This window comes from Triturus cristatus, chromosome 2_1 (genome assembly GCF_964204655.1).
Source record: "Triturus cristatus chromosome 2_1, aTriCri1.1, whole genome shotgun sequence".
Lineage (NCBI taxonomy): Eukaryota > Metazoa > Chordata > Amphibia > Caudata > Salamandridae > Triturus > Triturus cristatus.
Window position 1 is genome coordinate 85,042,708 of NC_140581.1, and position 18,695 is coordinate 85,061,402.

The following is an 18,695-nucleotide window of genomic DNA, read 5'->3' on the forward strand; positions in this document are numbered from 1 at the left end:
CAGACTGTTCCTTCTGTGTATCTCTCTGAGAGAAAACAAGCAAGCACGATTGACTGGGTGAAAAGTAGTATAGTGTTTCCACGAGTCTGAGGAATCAGGGTTTGTTGTGTTCTGAGTTTGCCAAAAACTAATCTCTCTGATAAAAGGAGATTCTAGTGGCACTGCGAGCAGCTAATGCAAAAATAGGCAAACATACTCGGCGTGGATGTACAGAGTCAGTCTGCCACCAGACCCACAGTTTATGTTATCCGTAAACAGCGCAGGTCCTGCATGAAGGGTATTAAGGAACTACACTACAGAGGAGCCTCTGGTCAGAGAAAGGGGTTACTGCACCCTAGTTTGTTCCTAATTTCCCCCACCTGCTTTTGCTGATGTCACGCTGCAGAGCGCCGTACCTAGGACATGCCCCTGGACATGCCCAGGCTATTTACAGAACTACACAGAGCGTCCACGCAGTCTGTAAACAAGGTTGGTGTAGCCCACTTTTTCTTTCCTTGTATGCATGCTTGTGCCGCTTTTAAGAGGTGTCTGGCTCCTACTCGCATGGGTGTCATATTGCAGAGAGCTTAGACCCTTTTTAATCATTTTATGTGTTTCCTTTGTCCCATTTTAGTTGCCTTAGGGGCTTATTTCCAAACCCATTGCGTCGCCAGTGCTTCACTTCTGGCTGTTGTTGTGGGTGTTCCCACGCAACATCCATAAAACCTGACACACTCCAAGATTTACAAGGTTTTGTAAACCTGGGAATGCGCCAGATTCCTACGCCTCACCAGGGGAGGCAAAAGGGAGGCACAGCGAAGAAGAGGCCTTTTCTTCTCCTCGTTTTTCCTTTTTCTATGTGATACACATAGAAAGAGGAAAACACCTCTCATGATTGTTTATGTGCAGGGAGGAACACCTTCCTGCACAAAAAGAATCACCACTACAACGCAGTACCACTCTTGCACCATGGCCCAATGAACTAATAACTGGCCTTCTTCATTGAAAACAACCATCGTTTAGATGCTACACATTTTATATTTAGAAGTGGCCACAGCACCGAATTAGTGCTAATTGTGGCTACAGAGGAAATTAGGACAACATTAGATAAGGGAGGCAGAGCAGCCCTTATCCTACTTGATTTGTCTGCAGCATTTGACACAGGCGATTTGTTGATTGACCGTCTCCAGAGCAGCGGGATCAAAGATGCTTCCTCGGCCTTGCTTTGCTCCTTCCTTGAAGATCGTGTTCAAGCAATGCCCTTAATGAATTTATATCAGAGCCTTTCTCCTTGCCCTGTGGTGTCCATTAGGGCTCATCACTGAGCCCTACAATGTTTAAAATTCATGTTACACCTCTGGCCAGCGTGATCAAATCTTTTGGGTTTTCACTGGTATCCTTTGCTGACGATACCCAGATTGACGTTTTGCTCTCTAACAGATGTAACAACACAGGTGAGACATTCCGTGTAGGAAGCTGGCTCTGTATATACCATACCAAAGTAAGGTATAGTGGGCATAGAGTCCAGGGAGTCCCCAGTGGTATAGCAGAGGCTAAATTAGATATGTACTAACAGCTGTCTTTGTGGTAGTGTGGGCTAGCAGTTAGGCTTATCCAGAGGGGGTGTTAAGCATTTATTGTATTCATTCAATCAAGAACGATAGCACACACTCAAAGACTAATTCCAGACCAATTGGGTAAGTATAAAAAAAGGTATACTTGTATATTATTTCTAGAACCAAGCAGGACTTGGTGTGTACAATATACTTTCAATTATAAACCTTTACACAGAAATGCAATTGAGGATGTATTTGCAATTATTACAGGTAGGTATCACTTTAAAAAGCAGTTTGAATAATTATAACTCCTAAATATCTAAGTTCTTTAGCAAAACTCCCCTTCACGTCATTTATATTCCAGGCCATGATCTCGGTTTTCTCATTATTTATCTCATAACCTGACAAATTTCCAAAGGTTTGGGCTTCGACCTCAAGCTTCGGGAGTGTAATGCTAACATTGGATGATAAAAGGATCAAATCATCAGCATACAATGCTAACTTTCGTATATGCCCATTTATCTCAAAGGGAACAATCTTCTTGTTTAGCCTTATACTCTGGGCTAGTGGTTCTATATATAGATCGAATAAAATGGGGCAAAGGGGACAGCCCTGCCTAGTTCCACGCCCAATCTTGACTACGGGGAGAGAGTTCGATTGACCAGAATCTGAGCCCGTGGGGATTTATATATTTCTTTCAGTACTAGCCTAAAACTGTCGGGGAAGCCAAAGACCTTCAACACCCTATCCAAGAATAACCAGTTCACCCGGTCGAAGGCCTTGGCTGTGTCGACAGTGATGATTGAGAGAGGAAGGCCCTGTGTCGAGGCAAGGTCAATGGACCCTATTAAAGTCTGTGTTAAATCTCACATCTGGCGGCCACGCAAGAAGCCCTTTTGGTCCTGATGGATTATCGACCCAACAACTTTACTAAGCCGAGCATTTAGAATCCCAGCAAAAACGTTATAGTCCACGTTTAGCAAAGAAATTGGTTGATATGGCTGGCACTGGGCTAGGTTCTTCCCTTGCTTTAAAATCAGTGCAATAACTGCATTGCTCCAGGAATCAGGCAAAGGGGAAGTACCGTATGGAATGCTATTAAACAATTCCAACCATACCGGCATGATCTCCTCTCTCAAAATCATATAGACCTTAATCGGAATTGCATCCGGGCCTGCTGCCTTCACCTTCCTCCCAGCATCTAAGATAGTTGAAATCTCTAGTCTTGTTATTGCTGACGTAAGGATTCCATGACTACCCACGGCTAATGTAGGGGGGTATTTGTCTCTAACCCACCTATCCATGTGGTCTTCTGACACCTGGAGATGATCCTCATAAAGTTCCTGAAAAAATTGCGTGAAAGCGGATGCTATACTACCCTTATCTTCCAGGATTTGAGAACCCATTTTAATTTTAGTGATATAGTTATTGGCTCTATCAAACCCTACCTTTCATTGCCAGGAGTTTACCACAATTCTCCCCCTGTTCGAAGTCACTCATTTTACTAGTCTCCCACTTTTGACGTAGGATTTCCTCAGACCTCAGTTTAAACCTCAACTGCAATTCTTCAACTTTCTTAATTTATATTATCTGCTCCGGGAGAACCACTAGCTTTTAAATCGGTCTCTGCCCCCGCTAAGTCTATTTCTAGGTCGGCTAGTTCTTTTTTCTCCGCCCTATCCCAGCCCACTACCGCTCCTTTTAATATTCCCCTCAGGCAGGCCTTGAAAGTATCCCACACCACATGTATACTAGTTGACCCTAAATTCTCCTGGAAAAACCGGGCAGATTCTAACTTTAAAAAGCCTGGAGTTGAGGGCTGTAAAAGGAATCTTCTATTTAAGGTCCACCTTGTCAGAAGTACTTCTGTAGGGAGTTCCAATTTCAGAAGTATAGCGCCGTGCTTGGATAGATGTATGGGGAGATATTCCATTGTGCGAATTTTGTCCAGATCAGAATGCTCCATGAACATGTAATCTATTCTTGAATAGTGGGAGTTCTTCTTGCTATAGAAGGAGTATTCTCTCTTCTCACCCATTTTTTCCTGCCATATATCAATAAGGTTAAGATTTTTCAGCATGGCCAAAGGTGGGTTTTAACCCGCGGCAATGCTACCTGGTTTCTGGGGGTGGACCTGTCAAGTTTATTATTCAAAAGTACATTAAAGTCTCCCCCCAAAATCAAAGCTGAATCAAAATCTGCTAATGCAAAACATAGGTTGTTCAGGGGGGTGATATCATCATCATTATTAGGCCCATAATAGCTGACTATTGTATATTTAGCCCCCTGGCATTTGATTGCTACTATGCCCCAGCGCCCTTCCTTATCCACTCGAGCCTTGACTACTTCTACTCCTGAGTTGTTTTTAAATATTACAGCAGCCCCTTTTGAAGAGCATTGCTGATCTGTCGCAATGATCTTATCGACCCATCTTAATTTTCCAAATAGTGTTAAACATTCTGACTGTGATAGATGCGTCTCCTGTAACATTAAGATACTAGCTGTACTATTTTTTAGATTTTGCAAAATCAGGCGTTGTCTCCCTTTCACCCTCAACCCATTCACATTCCAAGTTAATAGGTTAAGATGGAATTTCCCTCCCCTTGTGGGTCTATCCTCCATCACTGTCTTGCCTTCCCACTCTACACCAACTACCAATGCTGCTACTAGAGGCTATTATGTCACTTGAGATTGAGATTGCGCTTTTTTTTAGTTTTTTCCCAATTTTCCCTACCAAAAAACGTGATTATTATTAAAACCCACTACCAACCCCCCAACCCATCCCCCTGGGTAACAGCAATTACATCGCAACTGTCACCCCGCATGCCATTACAGAGCAAGCGTTACCATGCATGCTTTGTAACAACGTGTAGTCTTTACTACGCATTTCTTTACAATGCATGTGCTATTACCACGCATGCATTTACAATGAATTTCGTTGAAAAGGTATAAATGGTAAGAGCAAATACTTTGTAAAAAAATATAGGCGATTCACGTTGTTGTGAGGAAACAGAGTCTTTTCCGCTTCCTTACAACTATGTGCACCGCCCCTCAGGTGACTAGAGGGAACTAAGGAACCATGATGAGAGAGAGGAACCACGAGTAGAGAGAGGTAAGGGGGATTGGGTCTGAGGTGGGGGTTACTATTTTAAGGTAAAAGGAGGTCAGAGGTCGTGTAAGGGTAGTGGTTTAGGGCAGAGAAACGATTGGGGTCAGGGGTCATGCATGGGAAGTGTTTTAGGGTAGGGAAGGAGTGGGGGTCAGGGAGTCCTGCAGGGGTAGTGTTTTAAGGTTTATGGTAGGGAGAGGACTGGGGTTTGGGGGTTCATGCAGGGTAGTGTTTTAGGGTAGGGAGAGGACCGTGGGTTGAGGGGGAGTGTCGTGCAGGGGTAGTGTTTTAGGGTAAGGAAAGGCCTGGGTTTGGATGGGTCATGCAGGGTAGTGTTTTAGGGTGGGGAGAGGACTGAGGGTCGGGGGGAAGGTCGTGCAGGGGTAGTATTATAGGGTTTAGGGTAGGGAGACGACTGGGGGAGGGTCGTGCAGGGGTAGTGTTCCATGGTTTAGGGTAGGGAAAGGAATGGGGGTCGGGGGTCGTGCAGGGGTAGTGGTTTAGGGTAGGGAAAGGAAAGGATTGGGTGTTGGGAGGGGTTGTGTAGGGGTAGTGATTTAGGGTTTAGGGTAGGGCAGGCTAGTGTTGCTTACTTTGCACACTTTTACCAAGTGTATGTCTTTACCATGCATGCCTTTACGCTGTATTTGTCATGCATGGTAAAGGCATATTCGTGGTAAAAGAATGCATTGTAATGGTAGGTCGTTGTAAGCGTACTAACGTAGTAATACCCGCGTTGTAATGGCACGCGTTGTATAAGTATGCATAGAAATGTCATACATTTGTTTGAATTACACAGTAATTACTAGTAGTATACTATTTAGCTAATTTTAGAGTACTGGGGGTGGTATGACTAGCGACCACACCTAGGGATCTAACAACTCAAGGTAAGTGAGACTTTTCTTGCCTTTGAGTTAGGGTTTCTGTTTTCCAGTACAAAACAACAGTACAACACTTAGAACATTTTAGGCCCAGAGTCTAAAAACATGAGTTTCTATGGGAACAAATGGTTATCGGTTTTCAGACAAATAAACGTCTAACAAGTGGGAGTTTTGGAGGATAGGACCAAGGTTCTCCAAGGTCTAGATAGGCACTTGAGTTACTCCACCAGCGGCACTAGGGTGGCCGAGTGTAGAGTGCAGGGGCCCATTGTTAGCCAGTGGGGCTAAAGGGGCCTTCGGTTAGGGACTGCTTATGAGCAGGCTACCTGGGTGTGGGAGTAAAGCTCCTGAGGTTAAGGTCAGCACTGCAGGGGCCAATGACCATTGAAGGAGCTGCACCACCAGTTGCACTGGGACAGCAGGTGTCATTATTTATTATTAATATTTCACAAGTAAAGATGATTTATCATTACCATTCCAAAGAAATGAAACATAAAAAAGCTACTCTTTTCTACTTAGGAATTAATGCTTAAAGTATTTTAGGGACTTCCTAATGTTCGCATATGAGAGGAGTAGGCCTCACAGTAGTGAAAAATGAATTTAGCTGCTTGTCACTACCAGGACCTGTAAAACTTACAAGTACATGTCCTACCTTTTACTTACACAGCACCCTGCCCTATGGGCTACCTAGGGGTGACATGTGTAATATGAGGGAAGTTTAGGTTTGGCAAGTAGTTTTAAACGCCAAGTCAAAGTGGCAGTAAACTGCACACACAGGCCGTACAGTGGCAGGCCTGAGACATGGTTAAAGGGCTACTTAAGTGGGTGGCATAAGCAATGCTGAAGGCCAACTTGTAGCATTTAATTTACAGGCCCTGGGCACATGTAGTGCACTTTACAATGGACTTATAAGTAAATTAAATATGCCAATTGGGTGGGAGCTAATGATACCATATTTTAGGGAGAGAGTACATGCACTTTAGCACTGGTTAGCAGTGATAAAGTGTGCAGAGTCCTAAAGCCAGCAAAAACGAGGTCAGGAAAGAGGATGAGGTCGAGGAAGGCAGAATGTTTGTGGTAACCCTTCAGAGTGGGCCATTTTACAACAGTCATGAGAACAGCTACTGACACTCGCACGCCCCTGTAAATGTGTTTGGTTGACTTTAAATTGGCGTTTGATCGTGTACCATGGGATGAGCTGCGGAAAAAGCTACAGCGCTGGGGGATTCCGCACAACCTATAGAGGGAATTAGGCTCCTTTATACAAATACTTGCGCAAAATCAAGGTCGGGGACAGGATCCACCTGTCACGGGAGGTGGGCACAATGATTGGCTTGGAACAAGGGTGCGTGCTTGCGCCGCTCCTTTTCGATCTGTACATCTCAGACCTCTCTCCAGCCCCTGACGAGCTGGTGGTCCCTACCCGAGCATCGGTGGTCTGCCTATATACAATATCTTCTACCCGGATGACCTGCACCTTCTTAGTAACACCAGAGTAGGGTTACAAAGATTAATTAACCGCTGAGCGGTTTACACAAATGAAAGCCAGTTAGAGATCATCCTTAAAAAAATACAAGTTCGTCCCACTAAACTGGTGCATTTCCAAGCAGGGCAAATGGCCACTCAACCGATCCCCAATAGAAGAAACAGCAACCTACTTACATAGAAAAAACAATGCTAAAAAAATATAAATAACTCTTAGATTTTTGGTCACCCAAATATTTTACCTCATGGGAAAGGCAGTAGTTATAAAAATTATCATTTCCCCTAGAGCTAACATTTTATGCTATCTATAAGCCTCTCTAATGACTTCTTTAGAGCATTAGATAAAACCATTTCTGATTTTCTATGGTAGCCTAGGAAGGCATGCATTCCTTGCTAAACTAAGGGGCATGTTTATGAGAGATTTGCATCATGCTTGCACCACCCACCGTGGCACATGCATGACTTAAACCTCTAAGTCATATTTTGGAGCTACTCAAAGACACTTTGCTTGCCTTTGAATGGCTTCAAAAGTATAGAGTAATGCAACGTATTGCAGAACTCTGTGCAAGGGAGGCGTTCCATGGGCGCTACGTGGATGTTCCCACGCAGCTCCCATGGTTTATGACGCATTCCCAGATTTACCAAACCTGGTAAACTTGGGACTGCACCAGAAAGATACGCCTGCCAAAGGAGAGGCGTAACCAGGAGAAATATCTCTGTTTCTCCTTGTGACTTCCTCTTCCTATATGTGCTGCATTGTGCAGCACACATAGAAAGAGGAGAAATCCTCTCAGGATTGCTTTTGTGCAGGAAGGAGCACCTTCCAGAGCAAAAACAATCCTGCCTACAACAGAGGCACCTTTGCACCATGGTGCAAGGGTGCCTGCATTGGTGCTAAGTTGCCGAAACGGCGCCAGCGCAGGGGGAACATGCCTGCCCTTTCCCAGTGATGCAGTCCAGCTCAGCAAAGTGACTTGCTGAGCTGCACTGCGCCACTATTCTATAATTATGCCCCATAGACCTTCAGGGACACTAGGCAGCGTTAACTTTGATGATTTTCTCTTACTTTTTTCTTTTTTTTTGCAGTTTTATGCAGCACAATCTTAACCCGAAGTAATTGGACCACTTTACATGAGCACCAATTATGGTAAACAAAGACATAGGGCCCGATTCACAGAACTAATCTGAGCCAAAATCCTAAATTTACTACTTTTTGGTATTCCCAGAAGGCATTTAGTAGTAGTAAAGTTAGTTTACTACTACTAAATACCTTCTGTGAATACCAAAAGTAGTAAGTTTAACCAAAAGTAGTAAGTGCATTCTGTGAATACCAAAAGTAGCAATTTTAGGATTTTGTCTCAGATTAGTTCTGTGAATCGCGCCCATAGTCATTATTACTTTGTGGGTACAAGGAGAAATAGTGATTTGCCCTGAATCACAGGATGTCGACCCGATGCCGAGATTCAAACCAGTTTCCCCAGTTCCAAAGAAGGCAGCTCTGGCCGGTATGTCATATCCTGTCCTGCGGTTTGAGCAGAGTTCGAGGACCCAAATTCCTTAAATGATTTAAGAAATATCCCTGTGCCATGCCTTTGTTCACGGGTGGTTTGGGCCTGTAAATGGCCTTTTGAAAGACCATGAACCTAGTTTCAGGGGTCTGCAAACCCCCAAAAATAAAAACTATATAAATAAATAAGTTTTTCATTAAAAAACAAACTAACAAAAATAGATAGAGTTGCCAGGGCCAGTTGTCACAGGGGTTGGGACCAGGGCATGCCCTGCTGCCAGGCTCTGCAGCTAATCTTTCCTATCCAAAATTAAAGACACTGCTCAGGTTTGCTCGCCCTAGGAGTTGGGTATGGGTTTTGGTTTGCAGTCAAACTCCACTGCTCCCGGCAAAAGCAGTAATCTGCATCAGTTTGCCAGCCACAGGAGTTGCGCAAAGCGCACAAGGCTCTTGAGCAACCCTGCTGTGCTCGACTTAAGGCTGGGAACGGCTAGCATTGGCCAACAAGGGAAGTCTCAGACCTCCTGGTGTAGTATAGCATTATCAACCATAAATCCACTAACAAACATAGTTAAAGGTTAGTTATGGTTCAGTGAACAACAACAAAATGAAAAATCACTGAAATCTGTGGTTCTGAAATACAATGCACAATGCATACCATAACTGAGGCCCCTGTCTTGGTTAGTACGCTCACTTGTTGAAGGCAGAAGAGAAAAACAGTCAACTAAGAGCAAAACAGGGTAACAGCAAACTTTGGAAAATATATGGGCTTGTGGTTCCTAAGTTATTGTATGCCTAACTTGATGTGTATCTAACCCCCTTGCTAATCCACCCCAGGGTACCGCAGACAAGACAACCGCAGAACTATCACATAGGCTAGTAGGGGGGCTAGAATGAAAACCTATCTTCTAATGCTACACACAGTAAATATTTAGGGGCAGATTTATGTTTCCTGGCGCATCCCTGCAAATCAGCAGGGATGCGCCAGGAAAGATGCGTCACGCAAGTTTACCCTTGCGCCACCACAGATGCGCCGCATTTACAATGCAGCGCATCGTGGCACAAGGATAAACAGATGCGTGACGCATCTGATGGCGGAAGGGCGGCGCATTGCTGGAGTCGCGTCGCAAGCACGACGCAACTCCAGCAATGTTTAGGGGCTGCCCATACCTAACATGCTGCGTCATGCCTTATGCCTGCTTCAAGCAGGCGCAAGGTTTTGACGCAGCAGCGTCGGAAAAGTGACTGAGTGAAATCTTGTAGATTTCACTTCGTCACTTTTCCGAGGCTTTTTCCGATGGAACGCCCACCCTGCATACATTAAACCTGACGCAGGTTTAAAGTAGCGCAGGGCTTTACAACGTGACGCATCTCCCTAGATGCGTCACGTTGTAAATAAGGCGCAACATGGCACAAAAGTGACGCAACGGCGGCGTAAAAGTGGCGCAAGTCTAACATAAATCTGCCCCTTACTGTCCGACAGATGCCACTCCATGTGATTTAATATCTCGGGGTATCATATACACTGGAACAGCTGTTACCTGATATTTTTGTCGTAAATGTCCATGTTAACGCCTTTCCCAGTCCCGCAGATGTCAATCCCCGGATCCTTGCTTTGTAGTTTGTATCATATCTCTCCACTGTGTACTCAGTGACCGAGGAATTCACTGTCACAAATTCTGTCTCCAGGAAAGTTTTATTGTAGTCACTCCAGGCTGTGATGTTCAGCTGAAAAAGAAATATGTTTAGAGTCAATATTTTTTTATTTACACTACTGTAAAACTTACACATTTGGCAGTGGCGACAGTCACATACAAAGGGTGGTGGGTGGTGGATGGAACATGGGAGGGGGCCGCATCACGCGCAGGGAGGGGGGATTAATAATAAAATATTAATTTTAAAAAAGAACTTACCTACTTACCTGAAGCCGACGGCCGCCTCGACTCCTGTGTCACATTGCGCTTCCTTTCAGTCTCTGGGACAGGCTCCCATCCAATCCCTGCACTTCTCTCATAGGAGAGCAGTGCGGCGATTGGCAAAAGCAGGTTGCAAAGACGCTCCACTCAGGAGGTCTGTGGGATTTCTCCAGCCCGGCTGCTCAATACAATCGGGCTGGAGAAACCTAAGTGCGCATGTGTGTTTTGGTCGGCCTGAGACAGCTGGCCAAAACACATATGCGCACTGAGGAAGTCACATTGCACTCTTCTCCCCCTTTGCAATGACTCGTACCCCCCCTTCCTACAGCGCTGGCTCACAGTCGTTTTATTTTTCATTTGCTGGTTCTGAGCTAAAGCAGTGGGCGACGCTCCTCCGCCATTGCAGAGGAGCCGCCGCTGACATTTAGGCCTCTTATTAGCTAACTGGAGTAAGAGTGCCGGTAAGAATACTGCTCCGGGTGGTACAGGCTACTCTCTGTATATAGACTTGGGGATTGATTTAGAATTCAGCAGATGGGGTACTTTGTCACAAACAGAGTACTCTGTCTCCAATACCCTTTAGCCGACAGCTGTATTTTGAGTCACATGCATAGTAGTATTCTGACGGCGGTGTCCATGTAGTCTGTGCCATTGGTAAACCTCCTCTGATGACCCAGGGGAGTCAGGCTGTTGAATAAAGGCCATCAGACTGCCAGACATAATTAGATTGAAAGGTCTCATGTCCATTTTTATTTGTTTGCAAAGATCAGAAACTTTTTTTTTTATCCCAAACACCCTTGGAAAAACACTCCAGGGTGTTGCGCCAGTAATTTTTTGTTTTTAGAACCAAACTCCCGCTCTGGTGGTTTGTTTCTGAAAAACAAAAACTTTGGTGCACAGCAGTGCTTAATTTGAGCCGGTGGTTCCAGGGCTTGGCACTGGCACTTAATTGTCAACACCAGCACTTATGACAGTTTACCACACAGTGGCGCTGTCAGTCAAATTTAGAGATGAACACAATAGAAGTTTATTCATTCAATACAAGATATAAATGACTAATACCTTCCACCCAGGCCGTTTTTATAGCTTTGGGGGGCTGGAATTGTCACATTTTTAAGAGTGTGACGATTAGTAGTGTGTTAGTGCTGTCATTGGCAGTGGCCGCAGAGGCAATGGGTGGTGCATGCTGCATTGGCCTCCCCACGAGGGCCCTGGCACTTATTTATTTTTAAACAAATTAAGCACTAGTGCACAGCCACCTAAAAGATGGTGACAGTACTCCTAACTTTCTGTGCCTTCACAGAAACCACCATGGTGGCAGCTCCTGTGAAGGCACGAAGGTCACTGCTGGACAGGCAGTGATCTCTTAATGTGTTGGCCGTTAGACTGACCAGGGAGGCAAAGGAAATGACCACCAGGGTCTAAATCGGTCCCTTCTTTATTCCAGGTCTGGAAACTTCGGACGCACTTTCAGAAGGTGCAAATCCCCACCTTGTGAAACATGGGAGACTCTGACAGGGGCTGGAGGCAGCCCAGCCCTTGCACTCCTCCACACCATGGAGAAAGCTCCCCAAGCATAGCTGTGCCAAGTTGTGCCCTCCTTTCACTGCCCTCTGGCCTCTGGCAACCGACACGCAGCACGCCTTCCACTGCCCTCTCCACCTTCTCAAAGCAGGTGATAAATGGAAGCAGTGAAGGCCTGGAATTGGGAATGCGCAATGGAGAGGGATCTGGTACTCCTGGGTCCACATCTCACCCCCTTTCTGGAGTCAATAATCTGCAGTGATTGTTGCTTTGTGCGGGGGTACAGAGTTGACTGGAAGAGGAGAGTGTCCCTTCCCACACACAGGTTTCCCTGCTACTCCTTATGAGGCCCTGAGCCTCCTTCCCGAGCCTGCTTAGCAGTGGGATTGTGGGCTCGTTTCCCTTATTAGCATAATGCTCATTTCACTGATGTTAAGGACCAGTATCCATAAGTAGCAGATTTACTTCATGCAATTGTGACAAACCATTCCCATCCCAATCTACTCATTACTTTAGAAGTTAACAAGTACTTCACATGTAGGTGGGCAGTAACAGGCCCTCAAGAAGTAATATCACCATTGTTTAAATGACAAACGCATCGCGACTGAACCACAAAAAGTGTGTGCAAAAGGACATGCAGAGATACAGACCTGTCTTTGAAAGTGCTTTAAACACTATTTTCACAAAACACAAACCTTCCCCATAGTCGACCTGGAAAACAGCACCAGCCACAGGTTCCCAAGCCTCTGCTGGGAATGCCTTGTGACATTTATATGACTTACCAAATTTCAGTCCAACGAAGACCAGTTTTAGCCTAAAACCAGCCCAAAGATGCAACACACAAATTATGCACAAATAGCCTTCAGAAAACATTTTAAGGATAACTCGAAAATATTGCCGCCTCGTTAATTTTTGAATTCCACAAGAAGATGATGACATAGCCCTTCAACTAGGCCAGTCTTCAGCTAGGCCCAGATTGCTACTGTGTCTGCGCCAGGATACCCTCGGGTCATAGTGCACTAGACAAGTACACAAAACACATAACATACATTCTATTAATTACACATTTAGTGTTTCAATTGGCACCTACGGATTCATAATTGTTTTTTACATCACTCATTTTGAAGACTAGTTCCCACTATGACCTTCTAATTGGCACTTATGTCACCGCAAATCCAAACTCAAGCCTGACACTCATGAAATCTACAAGAGCAGATTATAATCCATCTAAATGAAATCTAAGAACAGGAACATCTCCTTGAGACCCTAACGGGTGACAAGAAAACTGATTGATTGATTGACCATCAAAGCTATTTCAGCTGAATGGTTAAAAAAAAAAGAACATTGAGCGTATCTTGCAGAATTAACACCACACGATGGAGAAAATTACAGCAGCAGACCAGCGGCAGCTCCTCCGCTAAGGCTTAGGAGCATCGCCCCACTATTTTTCAGCAGAGCAAAAAAGGAAAAATCAAATAATAACAGAATGTTATTACCATTGAATGTGCTCCACCGAGCTGCAGTGCACAGCCTGGGTGAAGATCATGCACAGGCTCGCAGTCCCCGTCTGAGCGCTGAGTCACAGTGCTCAGACCAATCACGACGCTACTGTCATGGAGATATCAGCGTAGTGATTGGATTAGGGAAACCTGTGTGCTTCGGTTAGGAGAAGCAAGGACAGACGGCAAAGGAAGACGGCACCGAGGAGAAATAAGCTAATTTTTCTTTTTATACTCATACCCTGCCCAGCCACCCCCTTTCTTTATCAGCTGCCACTGCAGCAGATAACTCAAATAGGGAGGACTTCAAAATTGTAAAAAGCAAGAGCAGCCCGGACTACCACCCTATACTATCGTTTTCCTCAACCAGGATTGTATACGCATGCCCTGAAGAAGTTCATTCTCATGAACGAAACGCGTTGGCTGGAATTTTTTAAAATAAAGAATTATTCAAGACTTTTAACGTCACAAGATTAATAGACTAATTAACTACCACTTGTTTCAATAACGAGCGGTGCACCACTCCACAAATCTAACTTTGAAAGGATGTCCGCAGATGTATAGATGAAAATGGTTACAAGCCCACTTGATGGCTAGTGCCTCTCGTTCAATTTGGGAGGAACGAGCTTCGGTTGGTGTTAGCGCTTTGCTTGCGAAGGCTAAAGAAACCCACTTCCCTGGCTCTACTTCTTGAGCGAGGAATGCCCCTAACCCCACGGGGCTGGCGTCCACTACTACTTCCGTGCGTCGTGTAGTGTCAAAGTAGGCCATGGTGGTTTTGCTCAACAGGGTCAACTTGACCTTTTGGAATGCTTCTTCCTCTTCTCTCCCCCATTGCTACACTGCGTAATTCTTGGTGATGGCTCTTAACGGTTCGGCTACCGTAGCCAGGCTCAGTATGAACCGTCCACAGTATGTGGCCATGCCCAGAAAGCTCTGGACTTCTGATGATGTGTTGGATGCTGGTGCTTGCTGAATGGCTTGCGACTTCCTGGGGTCTACCTGTACTCCTTCTTTGCTGAATATGTAGCCAAATAATTCAATGGACTTTGGGAAGAATTGACATTTGTCCCGGTGGAGTGTTACACCATGGTCAACTAAACGTTGTAGAGTGGCTCTGAGATGACGATGGTGTTCCTCAAGTGTTGCTGAGTGAATAAGTATATCGTCACTGACGTTGAGGACTCCCTGGAGCCCCAATAGCATCTCCCGGACGGCGTTTTGAAAGATTTCTACTGCCGAAGATTTGCCAAAATTTAGTCTTTTATGGCGGCGTAGCCCCAGGTGAGTCGAGAAGGTTGTAATATAACTACTTTCCTCCGCCGGCTTCAGCTGGTGGTATCCTGCGTTGAGGTAGAGTTTAGAAAAACCATCGGGCCCTTTTAGATCAGCTAGTATGCCATCAACCATTGGGGTAAGGTGTCTCTCCAGCCTTATTGCTTGATTTGGCATGCGCATGTCAATGCAGAGACGTATCTTTCCTGGCTGTTTCGGTTTCTCGGCTATGACCATAGGCGACACCCATGGCGTCGGTCCCGTGACCTTTTCGATCACTCCCTGCTGCTCTAGGTTCCACAGCTCTTGCTCGACGAGTGGACTGAGATGAAAAGGTATACGACGGTGTTGCAGGGCAACTGGTTTTACTGCTTTGTCAATGGGCAATTTCACGGGGTCTCGTTTCATACATCCAAGGCCTTTGAAGAGTTGTGGGAATAGCTCGAGTATATCGTCGGCCTGTAGGGTCTTGACCGCGTTGGCAAATGTCACCAGCCCCAGATCTTCTGCTGTGTGACTGCTCACTAAGATGTCTGATTCTCGGTCTATGACGTGGAACGTCGTGGTGACCTTGTGAGTGTCCGACTTGATTTGCACCATCATCTTCCCTTTGAGGGGTAGTGGCTTCTGACTTCCATACGTCAGGATTTTTACATTCAATGGGATTAATGCCGGTCTCGGCTTTAGTTGTTTATACTGCTGGCAACCCATTACGTTTACGGATGCCCCTGTGTCAATTACAACCGTTACTGGGGTTCCTGCAATTTTGATGGCGCACATCGGTTGGGGCCTCCGTCTTCTTTTCAGGTCACTTGCAAAGGATATCATGTAGGCTTCCGCCTCGTCCTCTGTGGATGAGTCTTCTAGGTATGGCCTCCGATTAGCTGGAACATTCGGCCCTTTAGGCTTGTCCGCCTCCTCGAGCGAAAGATGTCTTACTGACTTGGACTGCGGACGTCTTCCTTGAGCTCCTCTGCTTCGGGCTCCTCCTCTGCAGACGCTTGCATAGTGATAGGGGATACCGCATTTAGAGCATGTCCGACCTTGAGCAGGGCATTCCTCATTGGATGTTCCTCGTTACCGCAGTAGCCACAGCGTGACCCTCGCGGGTTTGTGTTCACCTATCGTCCTCGGGTGCCGCTGGCTGGGGTTCGTAATGCATCTGCTCGTTCAGTCTTTATTGTAACTGGATTTTCTGCTTGCTGGGCAAGCGCGGCGTCCATTACAGTAGCTCTGGCATCAGACAGTTCATGTGACCTTGCTAGGATAAGAATGTCTTCCAGGGTGATTCCTGGTTGTTGCAGTATGAGGTTCCGAAGATGTTTGTTGCGGCACCCTTGGATTGCTTGGGCTCTTACTTCCTTGTTTTGATCGTCGTCTGTGCAGGTACTGGCCAATTCTCGCAGTCGAGCGTGAAAAGCGTCCATGGTCTCACCCTCTCTCTGACGCGCTTGACGCAGTTTGAAACGCTTGTAATCCAGGTTCAGTTGTGGGTCAAAATGGGCGTTTAACACCCTGACAGCTGCGTCGTAATCAGTGGAAGGGCCGGTGTCTGGAAGGTGTGCAAATAGTTTCTATATTTCTTCCCTGCCAAAATGAAGCAACAGCGACCTTTTCACTGCGCTGTCCATCTCACGAGTGCCGGTAAAGTAGTTGTTGAGCCTTCTAATCCAAATTGTCCACCTCGGAGACGCTGTCGCAGGATCGATGAGCTCACTGAACAGGGGCAGCGCTGTGATTTGTGCGTGTTGCGACATGTTCTGTGCTATTGGCTGTGCAGGAGATGCATTTTGTTGGGCCGCGGGACCTGACATGGTGATGCCTCGGTAGTGTGGGCGCAACACGACCTTTCGCCGGGGTTGATCACTTCTCCTGTAATGCTAGGTGTGGCATGTGGGGCTGAGCAGGTCTCCTCAGGGGCCCCTCCTTCATGTAAACTGGGACGGCGCTGGAGTGCTGCAGCAAATTGGGATGTTGTCCCCCTCACAGGCCTGGGAGTATGAAAGGGTGAGTACTTTCCCCTAGGGTTGTCCAGGATACAGTCCCTTCATGCAGCCTGGTAACGGGTTGTGCAGGGATGATTGGGCAAAGAAATCCTAGTCCCAACGCTGCAGGCCAAACGTGCATAGTCACATTAGTAATAACTGGGAAACTGCATGCAGTACCTCTTTCAGCCAGCAGGTGGCAAGCTCTTCGTGCTGCAGAGCGAGAGGGCCAGACTGTCGGGCAGGCCGGTGCGCGCGTATGCGCGATGCTGAAGCAGCGCTCGTGCGCGAGCAGTAGGGTGCTCCAGGGACACCAGCAGGCTACACCCGATCGGCAGCAGGTGATAATCTGGGCAGCGCCGCAGAGATCAGACGCGGCAGGCCTTCCTCACCGCATGAGGAACCTGCGCCCAGATGATGATGCCGGTCGGCAGCTTACGATGGTAGGCGGCACACGATGGTCAAGGTGCTCACCCTCGTCACCAGTGTGTCGTCCTTTGTATTATTAACGCCTGACTGCGGCCTGTGGGCAGGAGAGATAATAAGGAGACACGCACACCAGTATTAGGGTATGGGCTGGAAGTCCCGTGCGACTTCCGCCCGTTTATTTAAGGTCTCTGGCCACGCCAGGCCAGAGAGTATATAATGTAAAGATGCTCTTCCGGGCAAGGGAGGCAGTTGTGTGGGATAACAACTAAACTGCTACACCATGCATGCCTTTCAAAATATGAACATATTGATATAATTGCTAGAACTTTGGAACTTCCTCTTGCTGCCTTTCATTAACCAGGACAAAGTGAGATGTCATATAGAACAGCCTTCTTCCGCCATCTGCTGGACAGCAGTTGTAATTAGCAGAGTCCTGAGAATCAAATGGTTGTATTTATTCCGTGATCGGATTACACAGCAAAGACTAGCATCAGCAATGTCAATAGGTCTGGCTTTAAAGGAATGTTGTATAGTAATGTGAGCCAGTACAAGTAAATAGCACAGAAATAAATATGCATTTTTTGTGGCAGCACAGAACTGCTGAATAATATTAGTGGAGGTTGAAAAGTTAGGTGACGGTTGCACTGTCAAGCCAGACCTACAAATCCATGTAGATTAATGACTGTCCTCCTCTCATCTGTGCTGCTGCCAGAGTAAGACACACAGAATAAATTATCCAGTAATCTAAGACACTTTTACTGAATGGCAATGAGTGCCCCTTAAAGTCCAACCTCAGCCAGCAGGATTAAAGAAATGATCACAGCTGCAGTGGAGGGCAGGCACTTTTTTGTGGAAGCACACAACTGTCCAATCAAAAACATGTACCCCTGGCTCTCAACATGTGGTCATAGACAAAGCCTATCTCTAGTGATGCTCACATAATTGTCTATCAACAACTGCGCAGGCAAGTCAGAGCATAAAAACTGAAGCCAAACAAGATTGCAGGCATCAAATTGGTGATTACCCATGAAGTGTCACATACTACATGGTAGTCAGGCAGGCATGCACGCGCAAGGGGCAGGCATGCACGCGCAAGGGGCATTCTTATGGACTGACTGCAAATGAGTCAAGTGTTTGCGCCATCACTAGTAACATTTCAGTGGACGAAGAGAGTGTCAACCAATTTAGATGCAATGATTTTGGAAACCCACGTAAAATAAAATGTTCCCGCTAATGGGCTCCAGCTTTCCTGTCCATTTGTTGCAATTGCGTGTGTTCCTGTGGGGGCTGCGAGCTGCACTTGCCTTAGCCTAGCACTACCCGAGAGTCGCATTCTTTTGCAACCTCTCTTTCTTTACCAGCTTTGATGGCTGGGGTCAGTTTTGTTTGCATTTTTCCACATCCTACTTGCGCAAGTGCTCAGTGCCAGGTCAGAAATGCAATGTAAAATATTTTAAACAATTAAAATTATCCATTAATTGTTAAAATGTTTACGAGCTATGCACACTTTTCTTTGCGAGATTTTTTTCTAACAATAACATTTATTTATA

General features: G+C 46.0%; 1 protein-coding gene across 2 annotated transcripts in view; it reads right to left on the reverse strand.

Annotated features, from left to right (window-relative positions):
- The window catches only part of LOC146863797 (uncharacterized), a 317,162-nt gene that overhangs the window by 52,083 nt on the left and 246,384 nt on the right, over nt 1-18,695 (reverse strand). For both annotated transcript variants that reach the window (XM_085628095.1, XM_085628101.1), the window contains one exon: nt 10,059-10,245. In XM_085628095.1, coding sequence (XP_085484221.1) covers nt 10,059-10,245 — 187 coding nt within the window. The remainder of the gene's footprint in view (nt 1-10,058; nt 10,246-18,695) is intronic.